This window comes from Mesoplodon mirus (assembly GCF_964341445.2).
Source record: "Mesoplodon mirus genome assembly, chromosome: 2".
NCBI classification, from domain to species: Eukaryota; Metazoa; Chordata; class Mammalia; order Artiodactyla; family Ziphiidae; genus Mesoplodon; species Mesoplodon mirus.
Window position 1 is genome coordinate 223,770,438 of NC_138977.1, and position 27,413 is coordinate 223,797,850.

The 27,413-nt window shown below is 41.9% G+C and overlaps 2 protein-coding genes across 6 annotated transcripts in view; both read right to left on the bottom strand.

Annotated features, from left to right (window-relative positions):
- FAM53B (family with sequence similarity 53 member B) overlaps window positions 1-27,413 on the bottom strand; it is a 148,684-nt gene that overhangs the window by 104,373 nt on the left and 16,898 nt on the right. For 2 of the 4 annotated variants that reach the window (XM_082633795.1, XM_082633794.1), the window contains exon 2: window positions 22,332-22,422. The gene's annotated coding sequence lies outside the window, so the exon portion shown is untranslated. The other 2 variants (XM_082633796.1, XM_082633793.1) reach the window with 2 other exon arrangements.
- Window positions 11,823-27,413, bottom strand: part of EEF1AKMT2 (EEF1A lysine methyltransferase 2) — a 34,124-nt gene continuing 18,533 nt past the window's right edge. For both annotated transcript variants that reach the window (XM_082633861.1, XM_082633860.1), the window contains 3 exons: window positions 26,058-26,274; window positions 22,332-22,422; window positions 11,823-12,158 (listed from right to left, as the gene is read on the bottom strand). In XM_082633861.1, coding sequence (XP_082489987.1) covers window positions 11,984-12,158; window positions 22,332-22,422; window positions 26,058-26,274 — 483 coding nt within the window. In that variant the 3' untranslated portion in view covers window positions 11,823-11,983. The remainder of the gene's footprint in view (window positions 12,159-22,331; window positions 22,423-26,057; window positions 26,275-27,413) is intronic.

The window sequence follows — 27,413 nt, forward strand, 5'->3', positions numbered from 1 at the left end:
TGGAAGTGGCAGCGTGGTCCCCGGTCCGTAATCGCCGGGGACCACCCCCTGGATGATGCTCCCTGCTCATGGCAGGAAGCGTACCTCCACTGCCCCGGGGCAGCCGCTGGACCAAGAGGGAGCACACGGAGGCCCACCACAAAGAGCTAAAATGCCACTGTCCCGCCCACCAGAGGCGAGGAATTTCTCTAAGCAGCAGCATTTTCAGCAAGAGATGGAGCGAGTTCCTCAGCCATGGGCTCGTGCTGAGGATTCAATGAACTCATGAAGTAAAGTGGCCAGCTCGGCGAGGGACACCCAGCAGGTGCCCAATCAGTGTCTGCTAAATGAATGCAGGAAGAACAATCCCCCTCCTCCCCACCTCATTAGGCCCAAACCCAACTCCGAGCGGAGGAGAAAGGGCCCTTATTCACCCACCACCACCAACGCGCGGAAGAGCAGATGGACAAACCTTTGCCAAGGCGACCGAAAAGGCCTTTTCATCAAGCTCAAGGTTTCAGCACCTCCCAACAGGACTCAGTTTCCCCGGCTGCAAGTTTCACGAGCCTACACGTTCAGTAACTGAAGGGATGCCTGCTGCACACGCATCAGGGGAGGAAGTGAAAAATGGGATGGGCTGCCAAAGTCAACCAAGAGCTTCGGAGGGCATGTTTCACTAGGCCACAGAACTCTGGGCAATGACCATGTGGCCTGTGGGTCTGCTACAGTGTGCTGTCCTGCAAGCAAGAATGTGTCCCGGGACTTCCCTGGTGGCGCAGCGGTTAAGAGCCCGCCTGCCAAGGCAGGGGACACGGGTTCGAGCCCTGGTCCGGGAGGATCCCACAAGCCGCAGAGCCACTAGGCCCGTGCACCACAGCTACTGAGCCTGCGCTCTAGAGCCCACGAGCCACAACTACGGAGCCCGTGTGCCACAACTACTGAAGCCCACGCGCCTAGAGCCCGTGCTCCGCAACTAGAGAGGCCACCGCAATGAGAAGCCCGCACACCTCAATGAAGAGAGGCCCCCGCTCGCCACAACTAGAGAAAAAGCCTGTCCGCAGCAACCAAGACCCAATGCAGCCAAAAATGAATAAATTTTTTAAAAATAATAAAATAAAAGAATGTGTCCCAAAGTCTCGCAGGAGAGAATGCAGCACTTGAGCAGGGCACCCAGGAGATGCAGGTTCTGGTCCCTCTGTGCACTGGCCCACGTGACCTTGGGAAAGTCACCGCATCTCTCGGCGTGGGATTTCCCTTCTGTAAGATTACATTCTGTAATCTTACATTCTGTAAAAGCAGGCCACAGTAGCTCCTGCTCTCCCAGCCCCGGGTCATCCTAAAATAATTCTATGAAACGTAATCCCAAGCATGTAGAAGGACAGGTTCCCAGCAGTCAGGTACAGCCAGGTGGCTGACAGTATGACACTCACTGCAAACCAAGGTGAAACGGACCAATGGCTTACTGGGAATCACCAAGATACACCCTGAACCCAACCTGCATCTTCCCACCCCTGAGCCCCAGAGGGATACTATGTGCCAAACCTCCAGAAGGAACAAGAAGCTGAAAAGAGCAGCAGGATGGTGGGGATGCACGGCCTGCATGAGAACTACCCTGAGACAACAGACTGAATAAAACCTGCCCTCTTCGCTCCAGAAAGGAGGTGGCTCAGAGGGGCTGTACTGAATCCTGTGCTCCCGGGGAAGCGCACCCAACGCCTGGCCCAGCAGAAACAGGAACTACCTGGATGATGTCTGCAGCAGGCACTTGGCCCAGGGATGGGTACCTTTCAGATTCTCCTCCACTGAGACATGGCAGCAGCGGAAAATTCCAATAGGTTTATTCCACTCCTGAACAGGAAGGTCCCTAATCCCTGCTAAGGGAAGAGAGGTATACGTGGGGTCTATTCCAGCCCTCGTTCCTCAGTCTTAGAGGCACAACAGAATCAACTCAGAAGCTTTAAAAGTACCAACACTGAGTCCCATCCCTTGCCTCCAAGATTCTGATGTAATTGGTCCTGGATGCTGTCTGGGCATCCAGATTTTTTTTTTTTTTTAAACTTCCCCAGGTGATTCTAGTGTGCAGCCAAGGTTGAGGAACACTGCTGTAAAGTCTAAAAACTTGGCGACAGGGGCTCCCAGCCCTCTCCCACAATCTCTTTAGGAGCAGAAAGGCCAGCAGACCCAGCCAGGCAGCCCTTGCTGGAGATGTGGGTATACCTACCCCACCTCCACACACAAACCAGGACCAACCTGCACGAGCCATCTGTCTGAGACAGAATGCAGGGCCTCTGCCCAGCCCTGGCTGGGGCATACCAAGTGCCCACACGCTGGAGGATGTACAGTTGTGTTCAGCTATTTGATGACTTTAGGCATGTAAACAAAATGTGATAGTGTACAAACCTGGGGTGGCCAGGACCACAAAATGATTTACTATGAGACATCTAACTTACAAATGCAAAAAAAAAAAAAAAAAAAAAAAAAAAATGCTGGAAAGCCTTTTAACAATCTCTTTGAATGGAAAATGGGATCTGCATAAATGTGATGCTTCTAGTGGGCTGTCAGATTTATTTCCCATTTCCCCCAGAAGGTCACTGGGAATAATTATATTATTTTCTTATGAATCTGTCTTTTGTAAGGATGAAGCAGAACATTTCAGTCTTCCCAACTGAGGCACTGTCTTTGGTCCTATGGTAGATACAGAATCCAATTACTCCTTCAAAGAAAAAGAAAAAAGGCTGTAGGAAACAGAGGGGCAAGGAAAAAAGGCAGTTAACATTTCTAAGTTTCCCTGTGGTGTTAACAAGACTAAACAAAATTTATGCTTCGAGATAAAACAGAACCCAGTGCCTCTGTCTTATGAACACACCAACCAATAGCACGGTGTATGGAGAGCAAGCAGGCTCTGAAGCCAGACAGACAGGAATAGAGCTACCAGATGCTCAGCCTTCCAGCTGTGTGGCCCTGGGCCAGTTACTTGGCCTCTCTGAGCCTCAGTTTCTTCAGCTGTTAACTGCAGGGCTTCTTTGAGAATTAGAGACAGTGTATACAAAGACCCTGGCCAAGGGTGAGCCTTCAACAACCAGTGGGCACTGCTATTATTCTTTGAATAATCCACACCCATTTCAGCTAAATCCCACTGCACCCAACTCTTTACAGGCCTGGATCTTGGGAACCACATTATATCACTACAGGAGGAGAATCTGTTTCTTTGTTTCAAGGGAGAGTGAGAACAACCAGGAGTTGGCCTGCTCCTGCATTCTGGGGTCAAATGGGCTGTTTACCGACATGATTTGCTTTCACCTCCTGAGAGGGGCCCAGTGGAAAAAGTCCCTCCAGGGACTACAGATACCTAAGGGGAGCTGTTGTTTCCGTGATATTCCTGCACAGTCTAGCCAGGCTGCCCCCATCCCCCCTGCAAAAGGCAGCTTCCCATGCAGCCCCCGCAGCAGGAGAGGAGAACCGTAAAGAAGCAGGGTGCCTGTCACACTTCTCCGTAACCCCTGACGTGATGTGAAATTCTACAAGGTAGACCCTTTGAAATGCAAAATCTTCCCGAGTCCTTCAAATGTGTTTTTATTTTCTTGGGTTCCTAAGGCTGCTTTCAGACCCACCCATCAGCATTTCCCCCTCTCAATCAACCCACACTTAACAAAAAAAGGAAGAAGAAGAAGATGAGGAAAAAGGAGGAGGAGGAGAAGGCAGCTGCAGCAAAGACGTCTCTGTTTTCTGAAAACGCTCAAGTATCTCCAGTCACTGCAAAAGGGGGAAAAAACAACTCGTCCTCTGCTCCAGCCTCCCCGCATCCCTCCTCCAAGACACCCTGAAGCCAAGTTTCCTCTGGAAGATTTCCTCCCATCCTAACCAGCACAGCACTAACTGCTGCTTCTCAGGATCTCGGAGAACTTTCTTAAGACAAGAATCCAGATGCCCTCTGACCAGAGTTCGGGAGGGTTAAGACCGGCACCACCAAAACCACAACCCACAATTTTCGAAGCCCAAACCTTGATCCAAAACTGTGTGCACAGGAGGTTTGGATTAAACATCAAAGAAGAAGTTACCTTAAAACAAAGTTGTTTGGCAAAGAAAATTACTTCACCATAAGAAGAACCCTAGGGAATGGTAAATAGCTTTTGAATATAGACTCTTCAGTGGCAAGGTCATTAATCATGTTAATGTAAACTGCGCTAAAACAAAAATTTTCTAAGCAAGTCTCCGGGGCACATCAGCATATCTAAGCCTCTAGGTTTGTTTCCAGAGTTCACATCCCGGCAGGCAATGAAACTGGTGTTAATGGGGTCAGCTATTACAGTGCAGTCCCCGACCTTGGGCCATAATAAAGGTGACTCAGTCCTGTAGAAAGAACCCTTCTAAAGTTAGGCAGGAAACAAACATAGAAATTAATCAGAGAAGGAGAGTCAATGATTTCAGAAAGTTTATCCATTGGGCAAGTTTAAACAGCAACTCTCCCTGGACGATCAGACATTTCAGAAAAGAGTTGAGGGAAACCAGTCAACATTCCTTACAGCACCCAAGTCCCTCAGCCAGGCCCTGTTTTGTAGGGTGGAGGGCAGGACAGCAGCTGGACAAGGCAAAGAGAGTGGAGCCCAGCAGAGTTAAGCTGTGCTGAGCCCCACCAGACCCAGCCATGTGCTTCATGTTGGCAACAAACCGGTTCTTTCAAGAGAGGAAGAGTCTGACAAAAAGGACAGCTGCAGCGAGAAGCTGAGAGGCAAAAACTTCGAAAAAGCTCTGGGTTTGGGATTCTCCCTCCCCTCAAGTCAAAAAAAAAAAAAAAAAAAGAATCACCTTTGGGGTTTACAAGGGCTAGTTAATCTATTAAAGTGTCTCCCTTGCTGGATCAGTTAAAGAGAGCCCCTCCACATCTGGTTTCCACCTAAAACCGAAACTTGTTTTATCAGCATATTACATAACAAATTATGCCTGCAGGTTTCTTTTATTACACATCAGAGAGGTGTGTGTAGTGGTGGTAATGATGGGGGTTGTGCTGATCTGAGTATCTGCTTATTTCAGTCTTTTTTTTTTTTTTTTTAGGGCAAGAGCAAAGTTTTCCACACAGTGTGCAATCCAAAAAAGTCACACTGACTGGGTGAAACATCAACTGAACAATCCAACAGTGTGTCCGGGGCTCAGTCTTGAGGGCCTACTGCATCAAGCAGGGGGTCAGAAGGGTGTGCTTTTTCAAAGAGCAATGCAAAGCTATACCAAATTGCTCCGAGGCGTCCTCTGCTGCCAGCTCCCAGATTTTACACAAGGCTCCCGCCTCTCCAGCCTCCTGCAGGGGAGGAGAGCTGGCTGGCCTTTCCTGAGCTTCGATCATGGGTCAGGCGCCTGCTCCCTGAACCCACTTAAAGGACACCCAGCCCACTAGGCTCCTACAGAACCGGGGAGATGGAGAGGCCGGGCAATGGTGAAGGAATCAGCAGGGGAATAAAGGCTAAAAGGAGTGGTGGGAAAGAGCCTAAGAAATAACAACAGGGCTTCCTATAAAATGTCAGTTAAGTGTTGCCACCATGATTACAAGAAGGTATCTTAAAGCTCTTCCTCCTCAAAAAATTTTTATGAACTTCCAAAATGCTACTACATGCAACATACCCTAAGTTCAAAACAGAAGGGAGAAACTGACTAAAAATATCATCAATCAAAACAGTGGAATGCTCTATTTGTCCTGCCGGCCTTAGAACATTCAAGTCCACTTCTGTAGCAACTATACTGCTAGCTTTTATTTAAAACTTGTCTTCGATGTTAAAACGATTGCACAGCAATAATCACCTTCTCAGGGGAAAAGTTGTTCTTGGGCAAAATTATCTGAACTGGTCTTAAAACCGCCTTGTTCTCTGGAGGAGCATTTGGGAGAAAGAAACAGACCTGCCGCAGGCCTCTCCTTCATTTTCTGGCCTGGAACAGCACCCTGGGAGGTGAATCAGCAGGCTCCTAGGTCTGTACCATGGCTGGCAGCATCCAGACCCTTGCCAAGTACAGACACAACGTCAAGGGCTACCAATCCTGAACTTAAGACCCAAACCTTCTCCCACTAACATGGGCCTATCGACTGGGACAAGAGGCTGTTTTCTGTTTATCTAGTTGTCCATAGCTAAGGAAAAAGGGAGGAAAAGAAAAAAAAAAAAAACCACACTACAGATCTGCACTTCAGTATCAAAACTGTAACTGAGACAAGTTACTGTTAAGTGGATAAATTAAAATGAAACCAAAACCTGGCGAAGTCAGAAACAGTGAGTTTCACCCAGTCTACTAACTCCATTCCTTTCCGAGTCTTCGAACCTGATGGCATATTTTAACCCAGAGTCCAGGATCTGGAGAAAGGAGGGATCCCCTTCTAGCCGGTGGGAACTGCTGGGAACACATACGCTGGTACGTCATTTGGAAGTCTGCTAATATGTTGTAAGCAGCACAAGACGCTTGCCTGGCTTCCCAGGCCAATAAACAATGCCATTCCAACTCCTGCAGCAGTCAAGAGAAAACAGTCCCTTGTCTCCACCATGCAACAATTCAACAAACATTTGTTCCTGTTGAACAACCGTCAGCCTGGCTCCATCTGCACCCGCTCCGGCAAGACGAGCGTGGCGGAGGCGGCATCGGCACAAATGCCCTGCCCAGGTCCGGGGCCCGGAATGCAGCCCACCGCGGGGGCCACTTGCCCAACACCACCGAGTCTGGATGCTGTAACGAATGGAAGACTCGGAGTGTGGCCTATAGGAGGCAGAATCCCATTCATCAAATGCCGCAAAGAGCTGTTCTTTGTTCACCATCGTACGAAGTACAGTACGTGTTAATGAACCCGGGCGGTCAGATGGAGGCAGCCTGGCTTCAGGGGGCGTCCGGGGGCGAGGGACGCGAGCAAACCGGCTCTCGAGACTCGCTGGTGCTCCGCCGCCTTGTCCCGAGCCACGAGCATTGTTCCCCAAGTCTGCGGGCGGGGGTAGGGGACCGGGGGGTGCCGGAGAAGGCATTTGGGGCAATGCAAACCGAGGGCCCTCCCCGGGACTCTGGGCGTCCTCCCCTTCTTCGTCCCCGCCCCACCAAGAGAAAGCCCGAGCGGCGAAGACGACTCCCACGGGCTTGGAAATCAAGGACTGGCAAAAATGTGACTCGACCAGTGTGCCCGTGCCGGACGGCCCTTCTCGCCATGTGCAAAAGCCACGCCGGCACGGGCCCCCTGCACCCCCCAGCCCCCATTCCGCAAGTCCCCGCCGCGGCGACCCCGGGGGCTTCCCCTGCCCGGGACAGAACGCCCCTTCACCCCCTACGTGACCTCCCCGGCCGGTCCAGCCGCCGGGGAGCCCGCCGCTGCGTGCCCGCATCCCGGGGTGGCGGACGCAAACTTCCGCGAACAAAAGAGTTGTCTGCAAACGATGCGGGAACTCCGGGGTGAGCGGGGACGCCCGGGTCCCGGGGCTCGGCGCCTTCGCCGCTGCCGCAGCCAGGGCTCAAGTTGAGACGTGGAGAGGAGGTCACCCCCGGGCGCAGCAGTCCCCGCGCCCGCCCCGGGAAGCGCAGACTTTTCCGCAGGGGCCGGGCTGGCTCGTTCCCCTGGCTGCGCTCTGACAAGTCTCACGCATGCACCAGCGGCGACACTCAGCGCCCCCGAGAAACCACTAGACCCAACGCGAAACAAGGCGGACAAAAAGGAAATCAGCAACATAAAAATAAAAATAAAAAAGGTCAAGGCCAGCACACACGCGAGCCGGGCTCCCTACAGCCGGCGGCTGGGGCGCACACGGCAGGGACCTCCGATCGGGACCGGCCCCCCGGTCGCCAACGCCGCCGCCCGGCCCGGGGTCGCTTACTGTGCGCGGCGGGACGCTCCGAGAGCGGACCCCGCGCCGTTGCCGCGGCGCTCGCCAAGTCGTCCAGGCTGCCCGCGGCTCGTCCGCCGCGCGCACGCTCTTCTGCCGGCGCCGAGCGCTTTGTACCGAGCGGCTCCCAGGGAGGAGGAAATCGACTTGTCACTTCCTGAACTGTTTGCAACTCGTCCCTTTAACCGGCCCCGGCCAGGCCGCCCGCGCCCGCCGCCGCCGCGGGGCAGCCCGACCGCCGCTGCGTGTCGCTGGGTCCGGCGCTCTGCGGGCGGCGTCGCGGGCCCGGGCGCTCAGCGCGGCGGCGTGCAGGAGCCGGGCAGCGTGCGGCGGCGGGCGAGTGTGCAGTGCGCGCAGCCGCCGGTGGGCGGGGAGTGGGGGGGTCGCGGCGCGCCGCCGGCGGGGCTAAAGGGCGTCCTGCGAGCCGAGCCGCGCGCCGCTCGCCGAGCTCGCGCCTGCAAGGCCCCGGAACGCGGGAAGTGGCCCCGGCCCCCGGCCGCGCCGCCGCCACCACCACGGCTGCCCGGGCCCCGAGCCAGAAACCCCGGGGCCGTCTCCCCCCGCCCCCCGCACGAGCCGGGATGAAAACCCCGGGCCGCGTGGACTTAAGACGTCCAGCTTCCGGGTTGTTGGGTTTTTGAGGTTTTAAGGAAACGATTTCAGGGGCGTGCTGGGCGGTAGGGGAGGGGGGACCGTGTTAGTGTTGTCACACTTTCGGAAAATAAATCGCTACTTTCCTAATTCGGGGTGCTGATCGAAATAAAGGAATGTGTACTTCAGAAGCCACATCCAAAATGCATGCAACCGGTGAAGGAAGGATTTGTGGTTGCTAAGCAGAAGCAGAGCATGTTTAGTTCTGTAACTTAGGATGTTGACTTAAGTTCAGGAATGTAACCCTGATAGAATAAGCAGAGTATTTTCATTGTGCTGCTCACCTGGGGGAGGGGGATTGTTTTCCTTGTGAAGTGAAGCCCTAGATTTCCCACTACTCCTTCCTACTGGTGTATGTTATTTTATTAACCTTGTATCGAAAAAGAGATTTTTTTAAAGAGAAGGTTTTTGAAAAGAACTCCCTATGCCTGTTTTGTGTTCTCCTTTGCCAAAAAAACAAAACACCTCATTACTTTACATGGATTGTGTCTGCACCATCTGAATGGTTCTATTCATAAATCAGGAAACTTTTTCTGCTGCTTCTAGGAACATTTAATTGGTTTTAATCCAATGTTTCAATCCCAGTATCAAACATAAATGAACAATTAACTTCTTGAGCTTGTGTACACTTGGGAAACTATTATATTTCATGGCTATTGCTAAAATATTTCAGTTTCTCATCACACTGGACCCATTCTTTTTCAGAAAACCACGAGCTAACATCTCCTTTCACACTAACTACAGCTAACTCTAGTGATTTCCACTGTAGGATGGACCACAAACAGAAGAAGGATGTGAGTATTCATCCAAGTAGATGATGTGGGGTATAATCAATTCATCCTAAGAAAGCCAAAATGAGCTAATATGCAGAATAGTAAGGTACTGATATCCTTATCCATAAACACTGCTTTAAAAAAATTTATCAAGGGCCAATTCTGAAAGGAGCAAGAACCAAGTCTTCCTAGATTGAACAAAGAAAGGCATAAGGGATAATTTGAGAATGCTGCGACACTGCCCTAATGCCATCTTATCACAGCGTCACCTCAGCCTTCGAGAGCTTTAAGGATATAGTTTAATTTACTTTTTATTAGGAGGCCTAGAGTGACTCCTGCTGGTAAGCATTCAGTTTATTCCTGCAATTACTAGTTCATCGGGTCAACTTAAAAAACAAAATTCAGGGGTCCCAAGCCTGGAAACAATTATTGCAACGATTATTCTTGCTGCTTTCAGGATGATTTTAGTCTCACAAAACTCCAAGGACTGTGGTTATGGCAAGCTCCTTTGCTGTACCGCCTCCTTTCTAACCTAAAGCAGCCTGTTTTTCTGGTTCTGAGGCTTTCTTAAAAGTGTAGAGAACTAAACTATCTGCTTCAAGAGTTCTGCTACTAACCAATGAATAGCTATTTCTCATATACTTAGTTTGAATGTCCAAAGACTAAAAATACACATTAAGGCCTGTGCCACTAACCTTCCATACTACAGGCCTTCCCACATCATGTAATAAAGTCCTATAGATATAACACACCACTTTTTAGGGCTATACTACATAGTTCTTTATTATAAAAAATCCCACCCAAAAGTCTGTATATTAGAGTTGCTCAATTCAAAAGAGTAAATATAAACTCAGTCAAACTCTGGACTTAAAACTATGTAAACTGCAGTCGGAGGAAGCGGGGGCTAAGCTGTCTACCTTTGTTCAGTCCTCAAAGGTCAAAACCAAATCAAAACCAGATTTAGAGCACAACCAGACACCAATATGCAAATTCATAGGCCAATTTAGGAATAAATCCATAAATAATCCAAAAATGATCACCTGTAACTTTTCCATTATCATCAACCAACACTAACCTGGTTAAGCCGTAGAACAACCTAGGGATTACATACAATCTCACTCCAAGACCAATATATGGAACCTAGGGAGAAAGCACAGCAATACTGGCTCTTCTGGCTCCTGGCTCCCAGCAAAGCAGAACTACCAAAAGAAGGAATGCCTATGTGTACGGTATGTGTGACATGTCCACTCAACACTGCCTGGGAGATACAAACTGAATAGCATTCTATGCTAGACGGTTCCCCCATTCCAAGTTTAAAGCTCTTAAGCAACAGGAGACAATGAGTGTATTTTATTAAGAAAGGGTGTAACCAACTATAACTTGTATCAGCAAGCTAATAAAAGTATTCACCTAAGCACATTTGTGCAGAGGAGGGTAAAGACTGGGTTTTGACATGCACTAAGAAATGTCCTTTGTAGTTAGTGGGTGTTTTATTTTTGTGCCTTCAGAACCAGATAAATATGATGTTCAAACAACAATGAGCTGAGCTTGAAGTTTGAGCAAGTACCAATCAGTATTGCTCAGTTTCTCCCATCAAATTTATCTGTACCTATGACTGTAAAAAGAGCTCACCACTGGGCTTCCCTGGTGGCGCAGTGGTCGAGAGTCCGCCTGCCGATGCAGGGGACACGGGTTCGTGCCCCGGTCTGGGAAGATCCCACATGCGGCGGAGCGGCTGGACCCATGAGCCATGGCCGCTGAGCCAGCACGTCCAGAGCCTGTGCTCCACAATGAGAGAGGCCACAGCAGTGAGAGGCCCGTGTACAGCAAAAAAAAAAAAAAGAGCTCACCACTAAAAAATGATAAACTGGTTTGTCTCTGAGAATAACATTCTTTTTAGACTAACAACATGAGTGAAACAGACATCGAACCTGTTATACATTGGACCCAGCAGCAGTATGCAGATGCATGTGCATTAACCCCTTTATTCAGCTTCCAAAAGCCAGTGCCTCTTTGTCACAACTGCTGTATTAAAAGCCAGTCATTCACATTTCACACTGTCCTTTCTACATTTGAAAAGATCTTTTTTAAAGGAGAACCTTTTAAAACTGCTTATAATAGATGATGGGAAGATAGACATCACGAAGTCCACCTGAAACATTTTCAAAGGGATTGGCTGCTGAAAACAAGTTAGCGAAATACACTTCTTTTAAAACTATGTAAACTTTTTGGTTATTGATGGAAGCCAAAAATCTGAACCTACTATGGGGGCAATTTTCTTATGCAGCTTATTCAGAAAAATAAGTTCTATAATTGTTCCCACACCTATGATCCAGCATACAACTAACAGCCCTACCTACATAAGCATGTTATGACACACTAATCCTTCTGTTCTTTCCTTTCTATTCTTTTTGTCTTTTGTTCTGAAACCTTTCCACTAATGAAAATGAGTTACAGCCCTGGCTGGACTCTCATATAGATATAGATATATAGATCTATAAATCTATCTCCTATATCTATAGATACACACCTTTTTTAAGAGGTACTTTGGTTCTTGAAGACAGTTATTTTTTGATTCAAGAGGTAAATAAAATGAATTTATTTTCATTGAAAAATAAGCACAGCAGTGAATTTAATGATACCAATCTAACTCCTTTGATACAAAATGAGAGTTGAAAGCAGCTTGAAGGGGAATGCCTATTGAAATCAGCGCATGTGAATCTGCACAGCTTTGTAACCGAACGTCTAGCACCATTGAGGTAAGAAGCATGCCAGCTGGGACGGCATTGTGCACCACAAAGTGTGGGTTGTAAGCCTAAGTCCTGAGCACAAACCCTGGTTTCCAAGTTGGCAGGTGCTGAAAACACAGCAAATGTCACGCTTGCAACTCACTGGATGGAAGAGCTCTGAGTAAAGTAAGCTAAAGAGAACAGAGCAACAGTTAAAACTTATTTCACTTTGATATTATTTTTTCTTTGCAAAGTTAATAGCAGCTATTAGTGTACGTGCTAAAAGAAAACTCAAGCAGGACAAAAGAGACACTGAAAAGTTTATGCATGGGAAATAAGCAAAAATAAATATAACAAAGTAAATCTATATTCAAAGTTACTGACATATGTAAAACTTCCCAAACCTATTTTTACTATTTTAATACTAAGATTCAAAAGCATAATCAATTCCTGGCCTTTCCCTGATCTATTTATGATCTTAGCTGATCTAACTAGTATCACTATAGCATGGTTAGTCACCTGTAACTTAGTTTGCCTCAGTTACTCCACCAAAAACACAGTTACAGCATTTTCATACTGCTATACATTGAATTTAATATAGAAAATATTTCAACAGCACACTCAGACTAAATGTTTATGTTATCATCTTCAAATGATTTTTTTTCTCATATATTCTTTTTTTTTTGTTGGCTGCGTTGGGTCTTTGTTGCTGCGTGCGGGCTTTCTCTAGTTGCGGCGAGCGGGAGTTACTCTTCATTGCGGTGCACAGGCTTCTTATCGCAGTGGCTTCTCGTTGCGGAGCACGGGCTCTAGGCGCGCGGGCTTCAGTAATTGTGGCACGTGGGCTCAGTAGTTGTGGCTCGCGGGCTCTACAACGCAGGCTCAGTAGCTGTGGCGCCCGGGCTTAGTTGCTCTGCAATATGTGGGATCTTCCTGGACCAGGGATCAAACCCGTGTCCCCTGCACTGGCAGGCGGATTCTTAACCACTGCGCCACCAGCGAAGTCCCTTCTCATATATTCTTTAGTGGAATTCAGATTTAGTATTTGAGATATTAACCCCGAAATTTAACTTAATTTTTCTATCAACTATCTGCCATATAAGTCACTCCCTCAAGAAAAATCTATTTTTAACTCATCCCTAGTGATATGCTCAAAGCTACCGCTATCCTGCCTATTACCCAGAAAAATGAAAATGAGTGAATTTCATTTTCAGTAGGTAAGAGGAAACTGAAAGATACAGCTTGTGGTTTCATAGAGTTTAAATACCCAATCTGAAGACTGAATCCTTTGGATTTAAAATATCAAGAAAAAAAATTAGTCTCTGGCTCCAATGGTAGAATATCCCTGGGAGCAGCATTTGCCCCACATATTACATTAGCCTCTGAATTTCTTCACTCTTCTTGTCACTTTGTCAATCTTCTATATTAACCGAAAGCAAAGATATTTTGTTTTATCATACCCATTACTGTTTGTAAGAGGGACCAGCCTTGCCTATTTTGTCCTAGCATAACCTGCAGCTGACCTGAAACAGAAAAGAATTGATATGAATGAGAAGCTGGCATGCTATTTTAAATACTACTTTACATCTTTTAATTTTCACATAGAAACAAAACAAGAAACACCTTGATCAAAACCAAGTTATTCTTGGACTTTCCTGGTGGTCCAATGGTTAAGAATCTGCCTTCCAATGCAGGGGACGTGGGTTCGATCCCTGGTCGGGGAACTAAGACCCCATATGCCATGGGGCTGCGGGGCAACTAAGCCTGCGCGCCGCAGGTAGACAGCCCGTGCACTGCAACTCCTGAGCCCGCACGCCACAACTAGAGAAGCCTGCGCACCACAACGAAAGATCCCGCCTGCCTCAGTGAAGATCCCATGTGCTGCAACTAAGACCTGACACAGCCAAATAAATAAATAAATAAATAAATAACAAGTTATTCAACCCTTGTAATGTTAAGCTACCTAATTAAAGGTAGCGAAGCTTTGGGCTTCCCTGGTGGCGCAGTGGTTAAGAATCTGCCTGCCAATGTAGGGGACACGGGTTTGATCCCTGGTCTGGGAAGATCCCACATGGCGCGAAGAAACTAAGCCTCTGCGCCACAACTACTGAGCCTGAGCTCCAGAGCCTGTGAGCCACAACTACTGAGCCCACATGCCACAACTACTGAAGCCTGCGTGCCTAGAGCCCGTGCTCTGCAACGAGAGAAGCCACTGCAATAAGAAGCCCGCGCACCGCAACAAAGAGTAGCCCCCACTCACCGCAACCAGAGAAAGCCTGCGCACAGCAACAAAGACCTAATGCAGCCAAAAATAAATAAATAAATTTATTTAAAAAATAATAATAAAGTAGCGAAGCTCTGATTATGTTCTATCCTGATGACGTACATCATATCGTATTGACCTTATCTCTGTAGAACTTTTTAAAAATGGTTCAAAGATTTAAACTCTTTGAGGTTAACTAGAGAAAGTGACACTGCTCTGGCCAGCATTTCTATAGTAATAGTAAGCACTCTAAGCATTGAGATATTCATTTAACCACCAATAAAAAGGTTAAATAAATAAACAAATATGAAAACCAAGTGTTTTCTACACTAGCATAAACAACTGATTCACTGTACTTTCCATACTATACTGTCAGTTCCAACATAAACCAAGGTCAAATCAGATAAACTACTTAAAGTACTGCCCAACATCAAACTTTAAAATGCCACTGTGAATGGTACTGTTAACTCAGCTTACAGCAAGGAAAACAAACATGACTCACTGATCAAAGAAATCAAATCTAGATGATGCAAGGTGGAAATCAATGATAAAATCTTAGCCCGCAGCTTCCTAAATGCATAGTAAAAAAACCCAAACCCAACTCAACAACTCAGTAAACCTGAGGCATGGTCATTTGGGGGATCTGTTCTCAGGTCCCTTGTTAGTTGTCGCTGGAAACAATGCCTTGGTGTTCAGACCTAACAAAGGAAGGTGCACCCTATCCTTGACCATTTGTTTTCAATTCAAATGCATCCACATTAACATTTTCCCCATCATACCTACGTTTAATTACTGAATAACTACCTCTAAAACAGATAATGATCTTAAACCTGAGGGGTATTCTTAGAGTCTGCTGAAACACATCATAAAGGACATTTCGTGAAAATCCAGAATTAGGATATCTAGCGCCTTCATTCCTTAACTAAATAAAAAGGTGCTTTCAGCAGCAGCCCTATCTAGAGACGAAAGAAGCAGCAGCTATACAGTATGATTTCTTAAGACATTCTGAAAGGCCCACCTATTCCAAACCTTCCCTCTTACTTATCTACCACTCATTCGCCTCTCTTCACTCACCTAATCGCTCCTGAAATACAAATGCCTTACAATGGGACTGAATACATTAACTCAGTGGCACTGAGGGTTAAAATCCTGAACAATTCAATATATTGGCTCTGATGGGAAGATTTCCTTGGAGAAAAGAATATTTATTTGGCACTGGTGTGTGCTAAGAATCATGCTAAGATGATTTACATTTATTTCTCTCATTTAATATTCACAACCCTATTATGTAGAGTCTACACAACTGCTTCTCTCTCCACTATATCAAACTGCTTCAAAGAAATGTACTAAAGGGAAACCAACTTGAAATAAGTATCTACTATACATTAGGCACTTTGCCAGCGCATTTAAAATATTGATACTTCAACTTCATTGAGGGGGTAAGCAGTTTTAGGACAGACTGACAGTAGCCCAAAGAGGTAGAAGGCATAAGAAGGAAAGACCCATGGACTACACTCTGTATAGCATGAGAAGGTAGAAATCTCAAAGCCATGGGCCTTTCAAGTGGTAAATAAGGTCATCTGTGAGTGCGTAGTGGTAGTGTGTGTGTCTGGGGTAGGGAAGAATCAAATTAGGGAGATTCTTCAGGTTATCATAATTTTATATAAAATTAAGGTGGGACTAAAAAATTCGATGTAAATTTCTGAGTTTCTCAGATAAAACAACTCTGTGGTCAAATGAATACAAACTGAATTATCAAACATATATCAGAGGCAATCAATACTCAGACCTAAAGTTTACCAATGAATGCACAAAGACATTTTTAGACTGAAAAACAACCATGTGATTGCTTCAAATGTTTTATTATGTGTACACATATTTTTTCATATACATGAATAGATAGTTTGGTTTAAAAGAATCAGAAAGTGATGGAGTATTTAAACACCCCATGTATAGTGGAAATCTATTTTGTGAGCTTTCTCTAAACCTCAGATTAATTTCAGCAGTTATTATGGACTGAATGTGCCCCCTAGAAATTTATGTTGAAGCCCTAGCACCCAAAGAAATAGTATTTAGAGATAGGGCCTTTGGGAAGTAATTAGGGTTAGATGAAGTCATGAGGGTGGGGCCCTCATGATGGGATAAGTGCCCTTATAAGAGACACTCAAGAGCCTTACAAGAGACACCAAGGAGTTTGCTCACTCTCTCCCCACAAGCACGCACAAAGAGAACATGTGAACATACAGGGAGATGGCATCCATCTGCCTACAAGCCAAGAGAAGAGACCTCAGAATGAAACCTACCTCATCAGCACCTTGAACTTGGAATTCCCAGTCTTCAGACTATGAAAAATAAATTTCTGTTTGAGCCACCAAGCCAATGGAAGCCCAAGCTGACTAATACGGGAGTAGAAAAGAACTTTAAATATCACCTACTGAACACCCTTGTTTCACAGAGAGAAAAACTGAAGCCCAGAAAAGGAAAGTGACTTGCCTAGGTTCCAATCATTTTTTTCTCCAAAATTTAATATTTTAAAAAACAATCACTTCTCTCTGATATTTATTCTATTAACAGATTTTAAAGACAAATTATCTGGTACTATGAAATGAACCAATGAAATGAAATGAACCAAAATAAATTTCAAGTTCAGAAAATAATCTGATACTGTACTTGTTGCAAATTAAGTCACTAATCAACTGGACTTAACAAAATGATCTCTCAATTCTGGCTACGTAATGTCTTTATCATATAAAGATTCCACAAGGAAACCTTAGCTCACTAAAATGAACAAACTTTTGGAAAGGTGAGGCTTATGTCATAGTGAGATTCAATATGTGGAATATATTATGGAGTATATTCCAGAGGGAATAAATAGCTCTGACTTGCTTATGACTGAGTCTCAAAAATCAACAAATATTATTCTCATTCAAGACATAGCATAAAAGCAGTTTCACTGAATCACAAAGTTTCTATTCATAAACCACACAACATGTAGTTTTCACTCACAATTTCAGGCCTTTCTTCCAAAACTTGCAAACAGCTCTTTAATTCAGCCCAGTATGTTTTATTAAATACCATATTATGATTTTCCCCATTCAGACTCCAACTAGACTTCTTGTTAAGGACATGGAAGGAGAACCTAATTAGTGCTGCTCCAGTGCATCTAAATTTATTTCACCACGAAAGTCAACAGAGTAGGGGCTAGATGCTGTCAGAGAAAGGCCGGCGGATATGGAATGTAAACTGCTCTTTCCTCTACTCTTCCCCTCTCCCACCCCACCCCTCCAAGTTCCATGGCTGGAAATCATCCTAACATTTTTTTAGCCAGGATGTACTAAAATTAGATGGGAACAAAGGACTGACATTTTCATATTAGAGGAGGGGTTAGGAGAAATATGCGAACTGGCAGCACCCACTCTCTTCTGCATTTAGCCTCTTCATCCTGACTCCTCCCTCATCTTTGAAGCAGCAAGGAAGGCAATAGCAAGGGAACTACAACGATTCCAATAGCACTTCTATTCTGCTGTGATCACATAACGATAAACTGCTTCATCTGTAACTATGTTAATGAAGAGTGATAAATACACTTCACGGTCCCCTTATTCAGAGTATTTTATTATTTCTTTCTAAGCTCCTCAGATAATATCCAGAATATGCTCATTGCTGGCTCATGTGTAAATTTTTAGGTATTTGGGAAAACAAGTATGTTAGATTCGCTTTTCTTAAAAAGCTTCTGGATAGCATGCACAATAAAGCTCACTCACTAACACACCATTTCCTGATGCAGAAATAACAATACATGTTTAAAAATATAATATAGAAGAATTTATCATTTCTTCAGGAAGGGTCACTTAAAAATGAAAAAAGTAGATTTGCTTTTTTATATCTTCCTCCAATAAACTAGGCAAGTAATTTGCAAATACTTTAAGGCACAATTATCTCTTGGTTGTAAGTCTTTCTTACAATGGTATCAGCATGACAAAAGTGCATTCTGCCAGCCTCTACATCCCAGTTTTTGAAGTTCTGCTCCATAAAAGCAGGATACTGATACATTCATGTCTTGAGAATTATTCCTATCTTTTTAATTTGGTTTCCCTGGGCCTAAACCACAGGTCCGTACAGTGACAGCTCAAAATGCTGAGCTGTTAGAGAAGCCCTTTTAATGATTAGTCTAATGCACTGTGTTGTAAAGATTTTTAAAACTCAGTAAGTACCGACTCAAGCTCTCTTTTTTCTTCTGGTTACTGGAGCCCATCTTGACATCTAAGCTGGAAATGAATGATCTTTCAACAACACTCCAGGGATTTTGCTAAGGTCATATTCAATCATTCATTAGGCTTCTTACCCCTTGCTTTTCAGAGTTCCATTGTAGAGCTGGTTTTATTCAGCATTTATGTAGCCCGTGGGCTTGGGTATTTGTCTGCTTAATGTTGAGTTTCATTTCTATGCCACTAACATAGGAATCCATCAATTGACCAAAGAATTTCAAACTATTCTTTTACTTTTCTAACAAATTGCATGGTATGTATGAAGAATAAATTAGCATTAATTTTCTTCCATTAACTGTTAATAAAACATGCTCATGTGCTCCCCCTTCTTTAAGGACATCTCTGTTTTCTGCCTAGCTAAGAGAAATGACAGGGTTTCCTAATTTTTTTCCCACTATGCAATTGTCCTTCAACCTACCACGCTCCTCATCTCCCACAGTCAAACTCTAGGTCATAGGCAGCCTCCTTCCAGTGAAGTGTACTAGACAAGACTCCTTTCAGACCCCATCAACACCCACCCCCCCGACACACACACACACACAATGAACTAAAGAGGTTACTACAGCGAACACAAGACATTTGGTCTCTTGCTCTCAAAGCAGAAGGCTGTCTCTGGAGCACATACATTCTAGCTCACAGTGCAAAAAATAGGAAATCAAACTCAGGTCTCCCCACAGTGGTAGAATGCTGATCTGGAAAGCAACTAATTTTTCACATTTACATATATTTTCATTGCAGGCTACCAGACACACACACACACACACACACACATACACACACACACAAATATATAAAATAAAATTATTTAAGACAACATAAATGAAAGTCTATTCACATAGGCAGGGATACTCTATTTCTTTGCATATCAATTTAAGAAAAATTATTTCAAAGCCATATAAAACTTAATTATTCATATAGGTTCTTTAAGGTTTCTATTATACTCTGGATGAATGTGAATGAAGGTCAACATATAGTAATGCATTACAGTATCATGGAAATTTAAAAATAAATAATAAGTGAATTGAAACACATTATTCATACCAAAAATAAAAATCTTTCATATATGTTTACCTCCCTTCCTCCCCCAAAATAGCCAGAAAATTGCACACATAATCACAGATGAAGAAAGGCAAACTCATTGCTACTACAAAGGGAAAAAATCATTCAAGGACAGTTTGTACTTATTGTAAAATGGCTTTAGTCAAGCTGCCAAGAGTAGTGTCAGGTTTGATTCTCAAATACATAAATGCCAGTCCCAAAAAGCAACTCGAACTTGTGCACCTGGCTTGAAACAAAATGTTCCAAAAACTTTCTATTTGTCAATTGGTGTAACGCACCCATTCAGGCCTCCAATCCCTTTGGACTTGCACACACACTTCCTATACACACAGAAGTGGCCTGTTATGCAGCAATAACATCATCATGAAAAGCAACAATTCTGTGCAGGCTCCACAGAGAAGTCTCGTTTGCATTTCAAACAAGTTTCCTCAAAATAAGGGTGCCTTTTGATGTAATAAAATTACAATTCCAACTTCTTATCCAAATAAAACGGCATTCACTACATAACTTACTGCTCCCTTTTATAACTGCATAATTTCTTTCAGTTACCCACATTTCATATGACCTAACAAAACTAAGTTTAATAATAATGTATTTATGACTTGTTTCAGTAACTTGGGAACATTAACTGGCCTGGGTTTTAAAGTGTGTTATTACTTGAAAATACTAATAATTTATTGTTAGCATTTTGGGACCTTCCATTTGTTCTGATTTCAATCTCTGAGAGGCTGATTTCCAGCAGGATTAAACTGATAAGAAGAGATGACAACTCCCTTTTCCTAACCATATCAACAGCTCCATGATTCCCCCCCAAACGTCCTACATTTTTGCAAGTGGAACACACATACCCCCCACAATAGTGACTCAAGGAGCTTTTCAACAAAGGCCCCCTCCAAGCTATCAGTGAATCCAACCCCATGTCTCAATCTGGTTGCACAGAAGGCCTATTTTGTTCCATCGATGCTTTAAAATAGCATATACGTAACAACTCAGAATTCTAAAAAAGTACTTATATACTATTACATATTTAAAATCAAGAAATATTAATGTGAAAAACAACAAAGACAAGATCTCAATAAATTATAAAACACTGATTCTATGGTTTAAGATCCCATGTCTAGTTTATAAAATCAACACAATTTTACACGTTTAAATCACAGATATTTTAAAGTAATTTCTCACTTTTTACATGTTAAAAATTAAAGCTTTTCCAAAAATGTTATTTGTGTTGAAAGTTTATGTAAATGTCTTCAGTTATCTTGTGCAAGGCAGACAGTCATCTTAATGGTTGATTAATGTTGATCTAAATCAAACCACCCTTCTCCTCCCCCGTCCCCCCACCCCTCCCCATAACAAAAATGAAAAGAAAAAGGGTGTAATGCTAGACTTGCTCAGTACTAGGATAACATTTGCCAAACAAGCAAAAATTCTGTTTGTTCTGTAACCCAACAAGCCCCCAAAGCTGAAAATCATAAAAATTATTATCACTTTTTAAAAACTCATATTGTGACTCCAATATTAGACTATTAGCCCAGATACAAAACGGCACTAAGGATTAATAAAACTTATCTCTTCAAAAACGTTCCTAAATAAACGGTTCCTCTTGCTAATCAGCCCCTGACTAGAACATCTTTGTCCCTGTATCCCCGAGGGTGTATATATATAAAACTTACACCACCTCTCACAGAGGAATGACACAGTTCAGTTCTTGATGACGTAAGTCCTTTAAGACAAGTAGGGAAATGGTGAAAAGTAATGAAGGATGACTCACTATTCTCACAGTCCACGGATCAACAGTCACTAACAGGGAGCTGCAGAGCTCCTAAAAATAACTGCCCGACTTCTCTAACAGAATTTTCGACGTACGAGTCCTAGTTCCCCAACTGAACTGTAAATGCCGTAAAGGCAGAGACTTAGACCTGGGAGGCAAATACGCTAGAGGAAGAGAACAGGTTTTAGAATCAGACCCAGAGAAGAATCCTGGCTCTATCCTGTACTAGCTATCTGATATGTAGAGACAAGAATGAGTAATACATGCCTCGAGAAGATATTGAGGGAATTCAATGACTTAGGAAGATAATACAACTTAACCTAGTGCCAGCATATAACAGTATCTCTTAGTTGTCTTTCCTTCTACTATTTATCCCTCACAGTGTGTAGAAGATCATCAGCCACAAAATACAAGCTCAATAAATATTTCTTGATCAACTGATACATTTATCTGATTTTGTTTAATTATACACATAAGGGCTGGGGGATTTTCTCAGGTATTAAATTTTTTTTTTTTAAAAACCACTATTCAACTCAAAATATCATACTTACTATGTTTTATAATAGTCTAATAAAACATTAAGAAAGTCGTTTGGCTTATTATTCTGGCCCTGGAATAGCCTAGTCATATCTTCATAAATAGCTATATTCAATTCACCTTTACCAAAGCACAAAAATCAAGAATACATACTATCTGTAAATTCATTTACTGCTTTAAAGTTTTTAACTGTTCAACAGTTACAGGAAATTTTTTTAAATCAGAAAGAAAAATATTTACATCTCAAATACAAAAGAAAAATTTAAATTATTCTTGGTTGATCTCTAAAACCGAACTACTTCCATGCTCATGATTTTTTTTTTACCAACCCATTTTATCTATTCAACATGTGCATCCTGTGTACTTACTAAACATTTATTTGCACTTGCATTTTCTGTATCAGGTTTACTTTGATGTAGAGCTTCTTTAAAAAAGCTAACTGAATTTGTTCAATGAAAAGTCTCACGTTTTTTGGAAAACCAATGCTGCTACACTGTTTCCAGATCTGCCTCCAAAGCTGAACCTGGGTGTCTGCAGCTCTTCAAAAAGTTCAAATCCTGCCAGACAAAAGTAAAATACTTTTATTAGGGACTGAATCCCACAGTTAAGGGATATTTGTATTAACAATGTACTTTTGAACATTTTACAAAATTACGTGATTCCAAACTCTAAATTGTGACTAAATTTCACTTTATGATCTTCTATCCTATATACTATATGTGTATATGTGTATATGTGTATACACCCAAAAACACTTTGAAATGAACAAGTAACAGACAAAATCAAACTGGAAAAAAGAGGCTTTCCATCCATCCTGTTTATCATCCCTGTTTATCATCCCTTCAACTCTGCATCTCCAGTGGCCTCTTTTACCATCTAGTTGTAGGAAGCAGATTACCATGTGTTGAGGTCTTACCATGTATCCGGCACTGTTTTGAGTGCTTTATATGTAGGAAGTCAATTAATCCAAATCAGATATACAAAAGCACTTAATACAGAGAAGACAAATAACATGGAAATAAAAATGAAAAAGTCCTGGAGACGGATGGTGGCAATGGTTGCACAACAATAAGAATGTACTTAATGCCACAGAACTATAAACTTAAAAATGGCTAAATAGTAAATTTTATGTTATATATATTTTACCACAATAAAAAAAGAGTTTGTAACCAAAGATCAAGACCCGAACTGAACTGAACTTGGGAAGGTAAGGAAGTAGTAACTTTCAAAGCAGCACAGGGTGATTTTTTTTTTTTTTTAACTTAACATGTATTCAAAAGTCCTGGGTTCAAGTCCCAGCTCTACCACTTACTAGGTGAAAGGTTACTAGATTAAGGTCAATTTACCTTAACCAGAATCCTCAATTTCTATGCAAGGAGGTTACAGGTATCACTGCCCCTATCTAACTTACAGTGATTTTATGAAGATTAAAATAAGAATATGTGGTGTTCTCCTAACCTATAAAACAAAATGGAAGTTTAATGTTTTATTATTCTGTTTTCAAAAAATAAGACGAATAAGGGTGGAAGGTTGGTTAACTCTTAGTTAACCATGGTTTTCTCTCAGTGATGCGACTATCAGTTTGGGAGAGTTCTTTTTCTTTTGGGGGAGAAGGTGTCTGCATTTTCTAAGTTTCCATGTCTTGAGCTAAAGCTCAAATAACTCTTGTAAACAGAAAAAAATGCTTAAATGGATCAACTGGTTTTTTTATACTTTACTTCATAATTCATATTCTTAATCAAGCTTCACCAAATCTTAACAAATAACTAAATATTAACATACTCATTAAAAACTGATAAGAAAACTTTTCCAAAGAAGGCCAGGCCTTTTAAATAATATGATACATTTTAATGCTAAAAAATGGAGCCACGGTGATGTGTACACACCCATATTTGTTTTCTGAAATTTTACATATGCTTAAAATATTTCGTAATCAAAATTCTCAAGAGAAAATGGAGCTGTCTGGGTGAATTTTCTAGGACTAATCTTTTAACTCCCTGGACTAAACCTACAGAATTTAAGTTTTATATTTCAGTAGATAATACATCAAAATGTTGATGTATTATCAACAATACAAAGTGGCTGATAGATAGATAACAAAGATAGATAACAAATTTTAATTATTTTAATCTATATACTTATATGTTGGGGTTACTGATATCTTAAATTTTTTTTCATAATGAATCTGATTACTTTTGCAGTAAGATAGATTTGGGGTTCTTTTTTAATTCACTCGTTGTAAGAAAGTCAAGTTCCTTGGACATCAAATTAGAATATCCTAGTGTCTGCCAAATGATTAAGTAATCCTCACCACAACAAACGGCAACACAAAATATTTATATAAATAGGGCTACAAAAGAAAAATGAAAAATTCATTTCAACAGATTTATGAACATTTACATTTCAAATTAGGAAAGAAGCAAAGAACCTTAAAAAAATTAGTGAAGCAATCTTTATTCTATGCAAAAGGGACCATGGAAGTCCATCTTAAAAGCTAGTGACAAGCCCCTTGGCAGTGATGCATGGCAGTGTGTTCTGTTAGTGTCCTGTATCTATCTAACTCCAAAAACCATTTTCTAAGAGAAGCATGCCTAGAAAAATATCTTCAATTGTATATAATTATTTCTTTAACATTTCCTGTTGTAACATTTCGCTTATTTAAATTCTGCATTAAGCTCTAAAACTGAACAGAAGTTAAAGAATTTATTCAGTAGTTCTCAGACACAGACACATTTTTAATCACTCTTTACAAGGCTAAAGTCTGTTCCTCATTATGAAAGACAGACAAATATGTTTTTGTCTGGTGGTTCCAGGGATAAAAGAGAACACCTGTATTTAAAAACCAGGAAAGGAACTTGCCCTACACAGTGTAACTTTGAGCATTTATTAAAACTGTCAAGCTTCAAGAAGAAAGACTATTGATACGGGGCCTCAATAGTTCTAAAGGAAACAAATTTAACATAGAAGATAATAAAATTAATGACATGAAATAAAAGACAATAAATCACATAATTCTTGTTTTCCAGAGGCAACAGTAATGAAGCTCACATTTCAAGCCTCAAACACTTCAAGTTTTACATTATATAACCTGCCAAAGCCATCGAATGCACACAAAAGGACATGTGTTAAGTGTTCTCCCTCCTACTGCCTATTCCCTTACTACCAAAAAGAAAACAAACTCTGAGATAAAGCGCATGCAATACAGTTATAAATTCATCTCCCATTAGCTTGTGACAACCGAGGTTCAAAATTAAATTTAACCACAAACTTAGTACCATATCACTTATTAATATTCCATCCTGCAAATTCTTCCCACTCCTTTAAAAAAAAATACTAATCTGAAATGGAGTCTAAGGAAAAAACAAACAAATATATAGTTATAAATTCTCAAGGTACTTTCCCAGAAAGTCCTATGCACTGCATGAGTAAAGTGACAGGTGAAATAATCCTTAAATCATGCAAGAAACAGTCTTCCAAAGAGCTCAAAATATTGGTGTATGAATTAAAGATTCTCGATTCTTACAAGATCCCCATTTAGTAGACACGGCACTAATTATACTTTGCTAATGGGGCAAAAAAGGATCCTGTCTTGGCACCAAAATCTTGCAAAAAGTAGAGATTTCCTCAAGAATTAATAGGTAGTAATTCTTCTAAGTTCCTACATTTTGTTTCTGTGCAATGTTAAAAAAGAATATACACTGAAAACAAGAAGAAAAATCCTAAATATCTAAATGACCACTAGGCAAGACAAAGTATCTATAAAATGAAAACTCTCATACAAGACTTTAAAAATCACTACTACCATCTGCATTATTACTGTTATTACTAATTACCAGTATATCAGTACACTGAAGTCAGAAACACAATATATGTACTTTCTTTGTTTGATTCCCTAAATAACAGATTATACAGCTTAAACAAAGAACTTAATTTTTACAGGCTCATAACCTTTAGTACTTAACTGCCAGGATTTCTTGGAAAATTTTACAAAGGACTCTGGATCTCAACCAATATTATTTCTTTGCTCATTGCATATATAGTTAAAAGTACTACCGTGGTTATTAACAAAGAAGCAGGCGACTCCCACAAATAGAAAAGTGAAATACTATAAAACCATGGGAAAAAAAAAAAACTATTTAAGTGCATTAAACCTGAGGTAAGAACACATTTAAACAACGTAACAGCCATTTACCTTCACTGAATTCATTTAGCAACTCTTCCTTGGTCCAATTACATGAGGTTATTAGAAAAAAGCCTTTCACTTTCAACACCCTGGAGAGAGATTTCACATATTGCTTCCTCTTTTCAATTGCATTGTCAGGATTAAGGCTTATGGCATCAAAAGTCCCTTTGTCAATACAAATATGAAATCCAGAGAGTTTTGTGGAAGGATTCAAAAAGTCTTCTACCTATATTAAAAACCAATGTCTATGTGAGAACAATGCACACACAATATTTACTGAATTTAAGTAACAATCTGTAAAAAGTTATAGATAAAAAGAGCAATTACTTATGATGGCATTTTACATATAATAAATATTTTCAACTTTATAGCTAACTTTTATGTGCTTCATTCCAAGATCATTAAAGCTAAGATTAGTAAGCAAGACTGACAGTGCTTCCTGGACATTCCAAATCTCTACAAATTTGGAAACAAATCAAAGCCAGGTGTATTGCCTAATAATACCAGCACATAAATGGGGCTCACAAGCCTGGTTTATGAAAAAGTTATTTCTGTCGAAAAAAAGAATATTTGAAATATTTTTTAAATGACCAAAAAATATCTGGAACTCAAACAAGGCACTTGAAATAAGATGATTTTTAGCTGACATTACTAGCTGTATGACCTGAGGTAAACATGGTAAATCAAAAGTTCTTTTGCCTTGACTCAGCAGCTTACAAAGCAACTAATGGATACAATGAATGGCACAAAGCTTAAGAAATTAAAGGACTGTTTAAGCTGTAATTACTTAACTTTATAAATATCATGCTCTTCAGATTTTGAAAGTCGCGTATCAGCATCTCATTCATTTTCAATAACTTCAATAACTTACTGATACTTTAGAAGCATTTGAAATAGTGACCTGCCTCCATTTCATAAAATATTCAAAATAATTTGCCAACAAACTCAATTCTGAAAAGCTGCTTTGAAAAAGCAGTTAGCTCGTGATTATTCATATAAACTTAAAATAATCATAAATAGTGTATTATCTAAAACTCTGATTGTTTGACTTGAAAATGTGTATTGCATGTTTACATACATTTGAACATAGGTCTCCTGCCCCTGCCTCACATCAAAGTATTCATTAACACCTGAAGCAAAACAATGACTACCACTCTTAAGAGTGAAGTTTGGAGAAGTTCCTATCCTAAATGCCTATATAAAAGTATTCATTTAGTGGGACTTCCCTGGTGGCACAATGGTTAAGAATCTGCCTGCCAATGCAGGGGACCTGGGTTCGAGCCCTGGTCCAGGAGGATCCCACATGCTGTGGAGCAACTAAGCCCATGCGCCACAACTACTGAGCCTGCGCTCTAGAGCCCACAC